Genomic DNA, 13248 nt, shown 5'->3' with positions numbered 1-13248 from the left:
TCGGGGTCCGGGGGGGACGGCGACGAGGACGGCTGCCCCTACCAGCTCACCCTGCCCCCGCTCACCATCCAGCTGCCCAAGCAGTTCCGGATGCTGGAGAGGACGGTGAAGGAGCTGCAGAGCCTGAAGGAGACGGTGGGCAAGCTGAGGAGCAGCTGCCAGGAGTGCAGGGGTGGAGGTGGCGGCGGCGGCGGCGGCGGAGGCGGGGCCGCTGGCGGTGGGGTGTCACCGTCGTCGGGGGCGACGGGGGGCACCGGAGAACAGCAGCGGCGGCAGCAGCAGCAAGCCGATCAGGGGCGTCCCGGCGGAGGCGTCCGCAGGGACAGCGGGGAGGTGGTGGGGGACGGGACGGGACAGAGACCGGACTGGGACCCCCAGGACCAGCAGCAGCAGCAGCTGTACAGGAGCAGCAGGGAGGACACGCGGGACGGCGGCGGCGCGGACGGGAGTGAGACGGCGACTCACGGTTCCACCGCAGGGAAAGACGCGACGCAGAACTCGGGGAACATGATCGAGATGCAGGTGAGCTCATGTTTAGAGAGCCGTTTGGGCTGCGTGTCGTGGGATACGTGCGCTGTGGTGTTGGATTCTGCGGATGTCGTGGTAGGATTTACTTGCGACTGTAGAGGCTGTGTGGTGTTCTGCCTTATCCTTTTGAAACCGCTTTTGGTGTTTGACTGAATGAGGTTACGACAGACAGCGTAATGTTTTAGTCTGTGGTTTCATATAATTGAGATAGATTAGTTCCCTTTTTATTTTTTTTACATTTTGGCTTTGGGTTGTGAGACTTCAAATGAAATCCTTTAAATATGTAAATATTTTGGTCTGTAAACATTTCATCCGATGTGAAATTATTTACTTAACTTGATGACCATGGCCATTTAAACACACTAAACATATCCTAGTTAAAGATCAACTTTGATTTGTTCATCCACATTCCAGTGGTCACTGGTTCACTAAACACAAGCACACAATCACACACACACACGCACACGTGCACACAGCCACATGCACACATGAACACACATGAAAACACCCACAACTACTGGCACAGACACACAACCACGCACTCACAGCATGTACGCACACACACACACACACACACACACACACACACACACACACACACACACACACACACACGCACATGCACACGCACACACATCCAATAATCCAATGAATTAAACAAATAAAGGAAAATGCTAATATTCAGTTATGCTCGACATTGAGTGGAGGATCCATTTATTCATTCATTTAAATAACAAATTATTCAAATGATTCTGCTCAGCCTGAATCACTGCACCGGAATGCAAATTGGACACTTAAACCCAACAAAGTCCAATATGGCAGCAATCTTTGCAAGCAAATGCTTTCAACACATCAAGCCTTTTCTTCTCATCTAGAGGCTAGTGTGTGCAATCCATAGAGTTTATCTTACCAATTTTAGAAGTCAAACATGGTGAAAAATTATTATTTCCGATATCGCCCCAGACGTTTCTATATATTTATATTTATATATATATATATATCATATTTTTTATTCCCGATCTTTCTCTATTTGTCGGACGCAGGTCAAACTGAAACGGATGTCGGCCAGCCTGCGTAACGCTCGCAACCAGATCTCAGCACTGCACGGGCGCCTGGAGGGCCTGAACCTGCTCAACATGGACAACGTCAAGGCCATGATGGACCGCAAGGTGGAGAATATCACCGGCATGGTCAACAAGCTCAGCTCCACCTGCACCACCCAGTGTGCGGCACAGGGCAGCCTGCAGTGTAAGTGCTGATTCAGCCCCCACAGTTAAACGTGACATGTTCTACCCCCAGGTGTGACTGTGATTAGCCGCTACAAGCCAAAATCTGCCTCTTCAGACATCGCAAGTGGGCGTGTCCACCTAGATGTGTTGCTGGATAGATCAGTCCACCAGCCTACCCAGTGGACTGTAACAAATGTTGCTCATCTATCCGTCACACATCTAGGTGGACACGCCCACTTGTGATGACAGAAGAGGCCGATTTTCAAAACGGCTTGTAACGGCTCATCACACTCACACCTGGTGGTGTAATGTGTCACCTTTAAAAACAATGATGGCCGTGAGCAGTGGTGCGAACGGAGGGAAGCCAAACGGAAACACGTTGGGGAGGAGGATGAGGATGGCTGATTGCTGATTCGAGTGTCCTGACTGTTACAAATCTCTCCGTAGAGGAGGAAATCACGCAGGCGAGGAACGGGGAGGCGGAGAGGGAGAGGGGTCGATTATAGATTTGAAGATTAATTAAAAAGGAAATACAACTTCGATTTATCGTTTTGAGAATCAATTAATCCTTAAGAAGTAAAACTACACACAAACAATTTGCGTAAAGCATCCAAAATGCTAAGGTTTGTTGGCTTTTCTCTGTGTATGAAATGATTAGGCCTACGTTTCAGACAAAACTTTAATGACTTTGTGCTCTGGTAAAGGTATGATTTGCCAAGTTCCATGCCCCTTCATAGATGGAATGGGAACTCCATTATTCAAAAATGGATGAACTAGTGCACAATGAAAACCACCATTGCATTTAAATGCACAGGGTTCTCGCAGCTATATGACATAGGGGACCAATCTCTCAGACTAACGGCCGAGTTACCTTCAATGGCTGACTTGTTTCCTGATAGGTAGTCCTACTGTATGTTTCCACTGTGGCTGAGCCCATCCAAGATCCTCCAATTGATTTTTGTTTTGACAAATCGTGGCTTTTGCATTGATATTTAAGAACCAACGTCGTTAGGCGCTGTGTGTGTGTGTGTGTGTGTGTGTGTGTGAGTGTGTTTGTGGGAGGTGGCACGATTAAGGCATTTATTAAACACCCAATCGATATGTTGGCACTGATGTGTTTTACACACACACATACACCAACACACAAACACACAAACCCAAACACACACTAAAACACGCACACACACACGCACAGACACACACACACGCACACGCACACACCAGGACAATTAGGATGGTAATGGTGCTGCAGTGGCTGGCAGCTCAGATGCTGAACCCAGAGGGGATAGCGCCGTGGTCTGCATCTTCATCTGCAACACCTCCACCGCCACCTTACCTCCTCCCAATCCCTGGCTTTCCACCCTCCCCATCAATTGCAGGAACGATTTGCTGTAATGCAATGTCTGGGGCGTCGCTGGAAGACTAGCGCAGCCACAGAATATAAACCAAAAAGACACCCGAAAATAAAGGGCTGGGTAGGATAGGGCAGCATTTTTTGGTGATGAGCTCATAGTGTGTGGCGTGCGCGAAGGCAGCAAACAACGCACACGTTTGCGATGAGGGGGTCAAATGTTCGGAGTGCCAATTTCCTCCTTGCGCAACCACCTCAAGTGTCTAGAACATTCCAGAGCGCTCCTGACGCAGGCGAGGGGGAAAAAGGGAGGGAAGGGGTGAGAACGGGAGGGAGCGAGATAACGCAGGGTCTCCCGTGATCTCACACACACACCGGGTGGTGTGTGTGTGTTGAGGGACTACCTCTGCAACCGTGAAAACGGAAAGGGACTACCTCTGCAACCGTGAAAACGGAAAGCATCCTTTGACCCAGGATCCGAGGTCTAAATGTATCAGCCAGGGGGCGGGGGGTGCGGCTGTGAACTCATTCCGTCATAAATTCAAAACCTTCCCCCTTTTTCTGAAACTCAAAGTGAACGTCGGGCAAACTTTGAGGGGGCTGCGGGTGGGGGGGGGGGGGGGGGGGGGGGGGCTTGGCTAGTGGTTGAAAGGGAATCGTAGGGCTACTGGCGCCCACGCTCTCTGAATTGAAACAGAATCATCCAGGCATGTGCCCCGTACAATAGCCTAGGTGCAGGACTTGGACTTCTTGTACTTTTACTGTGGAAAAGAAAACCCCCAAAAGACAATGTTATGAGCATCAGGCAGCAGGCTTTCACTTCTAAGTAGATTAGCGGAGACAGGGAGTGTGAAGGGGATTCCAGCTTTGACTGGACTCCCCCCCCACTCATTCTGATTCATGATTCTTTGTGTATTTTCATCCTTTATGTGAGCCTCAATCTCTATTTACACCCAGTATAGACACTCATCTTCTCTTTATTTATTTCTCTCTCTTTGGTGTTGTTTCTCTTCTCTCCTCTCTCTCTCTCAGCTTTTCTGCATTTTATGGGATGCTCTCTCTGCCGTGACGTTGTTTTGCTCTCCTTCACACCGCTCTTCATGCTCTCCACTCCCATTCTTCTACCTTTACTTCTCTCTCTCTCTCTCTCTCTCTCTCTCTCTCTCTCTCTCTCTCTCTCTCACTGTGTCAGCATTTCATTATCTCTCTCTCTCGCTCCAGTCTCTCTCCCTCCCTCCTTCCCTCTCTCCCTCCCCCCCTTTCTGTTCTTGTGAGGATGCATTCCAGCGTGAAACAGCCCTCTCTCTCTCTCTCTCTCTCTCTCTCTCTCCCTCCCATCGTAACTTGCCCGTTAGCACAAGGTGCGTGGGACATATTTTTCTACAGAGAAATTGATGGAACTGGAACCCACGTTGAGGCACCATTCTGTCACAATCTGCCTCAGGACAAGACTAGCGTAGGAGACAGCCTAGGACACTCCCTAAGGCTTAGGCTAGGGTACATCTTAGGAGACAGGCTTGGAAAGGAGACAGGAGAAGACAAGCTGCCAGATAGACAGACAGACAGACAGATAGATAGAAAGACAAAAGGACAGACGGACAGCCGCGTAAAGTAACGAGAGATTTTAGGAGTATACCTTTCTTTGCCCCAGTTTACAGAGAGACAATCAGGACCACAACACAAAACAAAAAAGTATTTGAAAAGGAATAGCTTCTTTTAACTCTTCAGGGTGCCCTGTGGTCGTGATATTGATTGCCTTCCCTCTGCCGATTCACCACTTCGCTCTGGGCGACGATGTCCATTTTCAGGGCAGCAGAAGTTAAGGGAAATGAATTCGGCCTTAAGGTTTGAGTGAAAAGCAATACATGCTGGCGTTCAGCTCCATTACCTTAGAGATGAACAGGGGTAAAGGTGTTGCCTTAAGATGAGAGTAGATTCCCCCCCCGAAAACAAATTCCATTACAGTCACTTGGGGAAACCCATTTGGCCGCTTTAATGGCTCCAGGTGGTTTCTGTGTTTGGGCTATTACCAGACGTAATGTGAGAATGATAGAACATGTAATGTCCTGGTGCTAGAAACTCACTTCTCTTCTTTTCTTTCTCTGCGCCAAACTGTTATCAGTCTGCGATGCTGCTCAAAGGCAAAGTCTGTCAGCCCAGCTGTCAAACTCAAACCCAATAACTAAAGACAACATCCGACAAACTGTCACCTCTTTCTCAAATCAATTTTCCTCTTTCTTCATCAATTTCAATTCACCTCTTTCTTCATCAATTTAATCGACCGATCAACTGCACAGCCCGAACTTCAAGACAACATCGCCATAGAGGACAAGAATTCAGGAGATCCGTAAATAGAGTCCAGCAAACAAAGTATTATCCGACCCTATGCACCTTCGCCAGACACTCACACTTGGTATAAATATTTGCGAGTCAGGTATTCGAGTCGGTCTCAAAGTTGTTGACTTTATTCGCTGTTATTTAGGTCACGGGCAGGCAGGCAGCGACCGGCACCAGCTCTCTCTCATCTGGAGGGACGCTGATAGCAACTGGGGCTGGTTACGGTAATGTGAACTGTCAGGAAAGGAGGACAGGCGACAGAATGTACAGTGTGCACTCAAGGGGGCGGTGGGGCAATGTGGAAGGCTCATTAGGTTAGTGTCAAAGAGTTGGGCGAATGACTGAATGCCCGACGGCTTTGCCTGGTTCCTTTTGTTGTTTTCATTTAATCGCTCAATGTCATAGCTACAAGCGACAGTTTTGTAGGGTTTGTCCTTTTTTTTAATTTGCGTTCCCGAAAAAGTCCCATCCATCTTCTACCATCTGTTTACATTGCAGTAACGGGTTATGAAGGATGGACTAAACCAGCAATAACATGAAGATTGCCCAGCCTTTACCAGCAGGAGGTGTCTTTGCAACTTGACCTTGACATTGTTACTAGAGGGGTGTATTAGGTTTAATCAGGCCGTACATCCTGCTCCAACTCCAAGCACGTTGAGACGAATGGGGCAAAGTACCTGGGTACCACTCGCTAGCCCTGACCCTCTTAGTGCCATCCGTAAGCGACTCAGCAACAGATGGGGTTGAACCGCTCCCAGGGTCCAGAGGGCTGGACCCGGCCCGAGTGAATCCCCATGTCTAATGTCTCAGCAGGGGGGCGAGGTCTGCCCAGTGCCCCGCACGACTGTGTCAGACTGATTTAGTTGGAAGGTTTCCAAACAGTGCCTCAGAAGGTTCTCTGAGGAGTGTCAGAGCAAGCAAGACCTTTTTTATAATCCCATTTTGAGTCTCCTTTCATTTTTTTCCGGGGGAGTAGCGCCGGGCTTAAGGACCCTGTAGCGTTTGGGTTTTTGTGGTTCTATCTGTCTCTATTCGGTTTGCTGCCAGGGGGGGGGGGGAAGACAGACGGACAGGAGTGCTGATTGGAGGAAGAAAGGGAAATGGTTGCTTTGCGTGGATGTCAGCAGCGGAAAAAGATCTCCATAAAAATTGCAATGAATGTCTGCGTGAAAGCCCTGGAGTTGCGGGGGAGTTGTGAATGGCTCGGGGTGTGACAGAAGTGTAATGCTCATCAGCTTACATCCTGGGGTGGACTACCTCTCCGTTCGGTTTCGGGTAACACTTTTCATCGTCAGATGGAAAGCTGATTCTTCTATCTTTAAACCTCTCATCTAGTTTTTTATATTCTTTTCGCCGGCAGCTTCTTGATTACACAAATTGATTGAAGGGCGCGGAAAATGAGAAACTACTTTCTGCAGGGGGGTGAGGATCAATGAACGAGCTTGTTCAATAGATACAGACATTGTAATTGTATGCTTGCTGAACTACACATCGGCCTGTGGTCTGCAGAGAAATCATTTCATCAAGTAGAGGTCCCAGCGAAATCCATACTGCTTAGGCTGGAGGGAAATACTAGAATTATGTGTTCGATCAACAACAATGGGCTTTGCTCCTACCTAAGCTTACAGGACTCAAGTTTAAAGGGAACATCTTTATTCTTTTATTGCTTAAAGTTAAAAGGAAAAGTCTGCTCCATCTCCTGTATGAGTCCCCAGCCCTCTGGCTCTTTTATTTCCTACTACAATGATTGGACTATGATAGAAGACTATGTTAAGCATTCTGCTAACGTTGTCTTTCTGAGTCCGATATACCCTGTCACGCTGCACCACCACGTTTTTACAGACTTGGTCGCTGCAGCACTCTTTTTTTTTGGTAGTGACTCCAATTTCGATTGTATGCTTTGATTGCTCTCAGCCTCACTCGCAAGGAGCTCCGGTTAAAACATTGACATTACATTTGAGTAATTTAGCACACTCTCGCTTTTTGTAATCCAAAGTACTTTACAAGCGAGGCTGAGATGAATAAAAAAAAAACCATGCACCCTTAATGACTAAATGTAATGCGTTCAAAGAGTAATCATCAAGTAACCCAATGGGATTGTGCCGTTCGTCCAAAGCAGTCATCCTGGCGCCCAGGGACTGCTCGGAGTACAACGTCCTGGAGGAGAGGAAGAACGGCGTGTACCGCATCACCCCCGAGGCGAAGAACGGCACCTTCGAGGTCTTCTGCGACATGGAGTCGTACGGCAGCGGCTGGACCGTCATCCAGCAGAGGCTCAACGGCTCCGTCAGCTTCAACCGGACGTGGCTCGAGTACAAAAAGGGCTTCGGAAACCTCCGGTACGTATGTTTGTTGCGTGGGGTAGCATACTTTTGGCGGGAAAATAATTGACGTTTGGCGGAGTTGCAAGAACTGGGGATTACGGAGATAAACTAACACTAGAAGTCTGGACAAATGTCTTTTTCAGCACTTCTTGCAAGCTTTCTTTTAACTATTTCTGAAATGAGTGTTCTGATTTCCCGTCTCCATGGAGACCCCACTGGTCTCAACTGATTCAGTGATCAAACCGAAACGGCATTGAGTATAAAACAAGTTTGTCTTCAAACAACTTATTCTGTCTCAGCAAGAAACACTTTTTCCTCACTTAAGTATGCTCCCTGCTGAGGGAGGTGGTTGTTTTCAGATTATGGTTTATGTTTAGTAAGTGGGTCCCAGTATGGATTCCCAGTATGGGGTCCCAGTATGGGGACCCAATGTGTCGCATTATTAAAAAAATATATCTTGTCTGTTTGGTTTGACCATGAGTGTGTTTGAAGACTTGAAGACTTACATACTGTATTGACAGTAAACATTGTTTATTGAGAGAATTGTTCATGTCAATGTATTGGACATTGCACATAGTAATGCAATATTTCCTTTCCAATTGAACTTTTTGGAGGGCGCTGAAGCAATTAAAAAAAAATCATTAAACGTTTAGAAGCTCCTGCCAAATCCCCTGCTCTCTCAAAATATTTTATTCCTGATCTTCTGTCTTCACGCTTTCAAATTAGCACCGGCTTACAAACGGAGAATATTATTGAGTTATTTGTTGCTCGTTAAATGCTGAGTGCTGTCCTAGCAACTGTGTAAATCCATGTGTTTTGGTGAACCAAGGTTCAACGCTTCCTCTGTAAATTGATTCCTTTTGCTCAAATGCCAGAAGAGGAGAGAAGGAAAGGGCACAGGGTTTGCTTTAGTTATGGTGGGCACCCGCCTTCGTATCGACAATCTCTGCACACACAGGTTCCGGGGCCATATGCTCTCTGGCGATACACACATTTCGGAGACAGAAAATGATCCCTATTTTTCAATTTTCCTCCGTGCTGCTCTTTGGATGGATTCCATCTGGGAAGATCAAGTCCACGTCCCTGCTGACAGTGTGGAGATATATTATAGCAGAAACTCATCGGCAAAACACTTTTCTTGTTACCCTTGTTTCGTCTTGCTCTGCTCTTCCTCCACTGCTTCATCTTTTATACCCTCATCCTCCTCCTCCTCCTCCTCCTCTTCTACTCCTTTACCTCTCCTCCTCATTGTCTCAGCAGGTAACAACCGTATCCGATAGCTTATCGAGTCAGGCAATGTGATGCTCCTTTTTTACGTTTATTTTGGTTTCCTTATATACCTTATATATATATCACCACCCTCCTCTTCCTCTCCTCGTCCTCCTCATCATCTCAGCAGGTAACAACTACTCAGCTAGGAGGAACCGGGAATCGAACCAGCAACCTTGCGGTTACCAGCCAACCCGCTCTACCTCCTGAGCTAATGCCGCCCCATTAATCACAATATTCTCCTATTCTCCTCCTCCTCCTCCTCCTCCTCCTCCTCCTCCTCCTCCTCCTCCTCCTCCTCCTCCTCCTCCTCAGCGGTGAGTTCTGGCTTGGCAACGACCACATCCACCTGCTGACCAAGGCCAAAGACATGGTCCTGCGCATCGAGCTGGAGGACTTTGAGGGGGTGCGGGAGTACGCCAAGTTTGACCAGTTCTACGTGGCCAACGAGTTCCTGCGCTACCGCCTGTCGGTTAGCGGATACAGGTGAGGCCATGACGCCTTTTCTTCCTGTACCGGTTGAGTTACCTGACAACGGTGGCGAACTCTTAGTACTTTGTCGTGCGTTGGTGCCGTTCGGAATTAACGATTTGTCGTCTATGAAACGTAAAGTAGGGAAACATTGTGCACAGTGTTTTCTCTGTCAAAGGGCTAGCCCATAAAGAATATAATCCCCAAACGAAACATTCTACCGTTAACCGTTTCAGCGGCACGGCGGGGAACGCCATCAGCTTCAACAAGCAGTTCAACCACGACCAGAAGTTCTTCACCACGCCCGACCGCGACAACGACATGTACCCCTCCGGCAATTGCGGCGCCTACTACAGCTCGGGCTGGTGGTTCGACGCATGCATGTCGGCCAACCTCAACGGCAAGTACTACCACAAGCGCTACAAGGGCGTGCGCAACGGCATCTTCTGGGGCACCTGGCACAACATGTCCACGGAGTACTACCCCACCAACTACAGGCAGGCCTTCAAGACGGTGAAGATGATGATCCGGCCCAAGAACTACTCCCCCTAGAGGCCCGGAGGCGGATGTGCAAATGCAGAGACACTGGGAGAGGGGGGTGGGGGGGTAGAGGGCGTAGGGAAAGGCGGACACACAAACCTGGACGGACGGACGAGACGACTTATCACGGGCAGATACAAATATTGATTAAAAGGAGGCACTGATGGACCAATAGACATTCAGCGCATTATGTACATATACACAGTCCACGCATCTATACATGCATACGTGCTGATACACATATTAAAAAACAATTGTCCAATGAAAGTGCAGGCTGGACCCACAATGGAAGCATTATGTGAAAATGTAATTGAGCAAAAAAAATGTAGACAACAAATGTACTAAGTCTGTGAAACGACAAAGGCTCAAGAGATAAATAAATGCACAGCATAAAGGCTAATCATTTCAGAAACACCAATAGGCAAGTCATGGTGAGATAGCGATTTGTAGGCTTACAATCTGTGCATTTGTTTTACTATTGTGGTGACATTTGCTTTGCTCTTTCGTTCCCATGGCTCGATGCTTTAAGCCTGGTCTAAGGGCTTCGGATAAGATTCAGATATGAATACCAAAATGGTAACATCTATTTCAAGATTCTCCCCCTGTGATGAATTTGCCAAAGCTGTCCTTTTGGGAGAATATATAATATTGTTTACTTCAGCACGCTTTTATATTTCTATGTCCAAAGGGCAGTCAATGTTTGGTATCAATTGAGAAGGCTCTTGTGGTTGCAAAGTGTTGACTAAGTGTCTTCTTTTGAGGTTAAAACATTTTTTTGCAGCTCATAAAAGGTTAAAACAGGCTCCAGAAAGTAGGAATGAGGGGGAGGTCTGGTCGATTGATAAAATGTTGTGAAGCACTCTGTGAAGTGTTCAAATCCATTGAGCTTAGCTATTATCCTCATCGTTCAGAGAGGTGCTCAAGAATGTCCAGACACCCATTTAAAATCCCTCAAAAATGTCAAAGACAAACCATAACTTACATGCATTTCAATGCTCTGGACGTGTCTCAAAAAATAACTTTTTTTACTTAAAAAAATGCTGAATCATCACATCATGTTTTAGATTTCATTTTTTTTGTATTACTCTCTTTTTGAATACTATGAAAAAATGATAGCATCTATCCTGAATGTTTGGCTATTATCACAGAGCTGGTCTTAAGGCTCAGCAGATTGTGTTGCACTGAAGCGAGGAAACTTTTAATCTGTGCTCTGTCAAACTGGCACAGAAAATAATTAGGAAGATTGTTTTCTCTACAGTGAACTTGAATCTTCATGATATGTCTTTTTTCTATCGTAAATATATTTAAATTGCCAGCAGTGGCATTAAATACATACTTAAGTGACTCAAACATGTAGCACGACTGGCTACGTCATTAAAATAAACATTGGATGTTAACTTTAATAAGGCATGTCTTTAGTATGAGTCCAAATTACAAAGGAAACCACTTTGTAATTTCGTCAGAAATCTGGTAGCCTACTTTCACCATTTTACAAGAAAATAACTGTTGGTTATATGCCAATCCTTTGGATTAATTGGTTTTGATTATGCAAATTTATTTTACAAGAGCCATGAAAATTTGAATGCGCTCCTTTCTACTAAACATTTAGCTCAATGTCAGGTTTTTTTGTTACGAAAATGATGCAACACATATAATACTAACACTATACTGCCACCTGGTGTTCACGTATAATAAAGCATTACTTAATCGGGCAGAGAATAAATAGGGTTTATCTATTCGACATATGTACAGTATTTATTTTACTTTACTTTTGGTGGGAGAGCTTTTCTATTTTTTAGGGTCAAACAAGGAGAAGTGGACTGTTGATATACGACAATGAGACCCACAATATGTTTTGGGATCCTTTATGAATATTAATGCCTGCAAATTAAGAGCTTTGTGTTTGTACATAGTCAAGCTTTTCTATCACTCATCTTGCCAAAATCTGTCATGCCAAAAAACAACATGCTGTTACCTTTTTATATCAAAACAATAAAGTTTCAACCACATGACTTTCTCTATGAGTATGTTTGTGTGTGTGTGTGTGTGTGTGTGTGTGTGTGTGTGTGTGTCTGTGTGTGTGTGTGTGTGTGTGCGTGTGTGTGTGTGTGTGTGTGTGTGTGTGTGTGTGTGTGTATCTTTGAGTGGCTATGTGTGCATCTGAGAGAACCTTTTTCTGTGTGTGTGTGTGTGTGTGTGTGTGTGTGTGTGGGGGGGGGGGGGGGGGGGGGGGGGGTTGTATGTGTGATTACCAGTACCTGTTCATAAACCACCATGACCTGGAATTCAAGGAATTAGACAATTCAACACAAACTGGTAATCCATTGAGACACACCTCTCTCTCTTTGATTAAACGCTCTATTACCGCGGATAAGAGTTCTCCATTTATAATGTGATTGCCTCTCCTACCTCATCCAAACACTGGAAGGCTGGGCTGGCAGAGACGTCCATTTCAAGTGCCAAGGCCCTCGCATCCTCTTCATCCTCCTCCTCCTCATCCTTCTCCTCCTCCTCCACCCACTCCTCCTTCTCCTCCTCCTCCTTCTCCTCCTCCTTCTCCATCACCAGCTCTCCTGATCCAGACCTGTTCATGCTGGATAGATGTATAGATTCCCCATCTGTGGTCCATGCAGGAGCCAATGTGGTTCAACTAACGCACGCTTTAGCTTTAGCTTAAACTATAGGCTGTTGATACTGTTGTTGTTTGTCAACGATTAGCTTAACTTTTGATTTTCTTCTTCTTCTTATGATTTATATTTGATAATTTTTTATAATTATCTGTGAGTTCTTACCTTTGCGCATTGTTTAGAGATTAGTGTTGATTTCGTCGCCGAGTCAAATCACGGCTCCAGTTTGTTGGAGGGAGCCGGTATGGTTGCCACGGTAACGGCTTCCGGCTTTCACGCAAACAAGTGTTTTGTTTTAAAGCATTTTATTTTATTTATGGAACATAACGAAGATAACCAAAGACATTTCTGATAATTGTCTTCAATATTCGATTATAAATTGCGCATAAATAATTGATCACAAGGAAACCTATTCGTACCCTTCCCCTGTTGAACCAGCAGGTGGCGCCAAACTCTCATTGACATCAAAGCGTCGTTGAGTATTGCCACACAGACTCAGGGACTCATGGGACAGCTGGCTGGATGTCTTTGGATGTAAGAGGATGAGAGGACTAGAGTAGTAAAACACATCG

At 46.2% G+C, this 13248-nt stretch overlaps 1 protein-coding gene across 2 annotated transcripts in view; it reads left to right on the top strand.

Annotated features, from left to right (window-relative positions):
• fgl2a (fibrinogen-like 2a) overlaps window positions 1–12061 on the top strand; it is a 12679-nt gene extending 618 nt beyond the window's left edge. Inside the window, exons 1-5 of one of the 2 annotated variants that reach the window (XM_084483005.1) lie at window positions 1–522; window positions 1572–1776; window positions 7565–7784; window positions 9354–9524; window positions 9746–12061. The exon at window positions 1–522 is cut by the window's left edge and continues 618 nt beyond it. In XM_084483005.1, the coding sequence (XP_084339131.1) occupies window positions 1–522; window positions 1572–1776; window positions 7565–7784; window positions 9354–9524; window positions 9746–10061 (1434 nt within the window). In that variant the 3' untranslated portion in view covers window positions 10062–12061. Of the gene's footprint in view, window positions 523–1571; window positions 1777–7561; window positions 7785–9353; window positions 9525–9745 lie in introns of both variants that reach the window. The other variant, XM_084483004.1, reaches the window with a different exon arrangement.
• Window positions 12062–13248: the final 1187 nt, after the last annotated feature.

The sequence above is a fragment of the Micromesistius poutassou genome (genome assembly GCF_964030765.1).
Source record: "Micromesistius poutassou genome assembly, chromosome: 18".
In the NCBI taxonomy this organism is placed as follows: Eukaryota; Metazoa; Chordata; class Actinopteri; order Gadiformes; family Gadidae; genus Micromesistius; species Micromesistius poutassou.
This window is presented reverse-complemented; position numbering and strand designations above follow the sequence as displayed.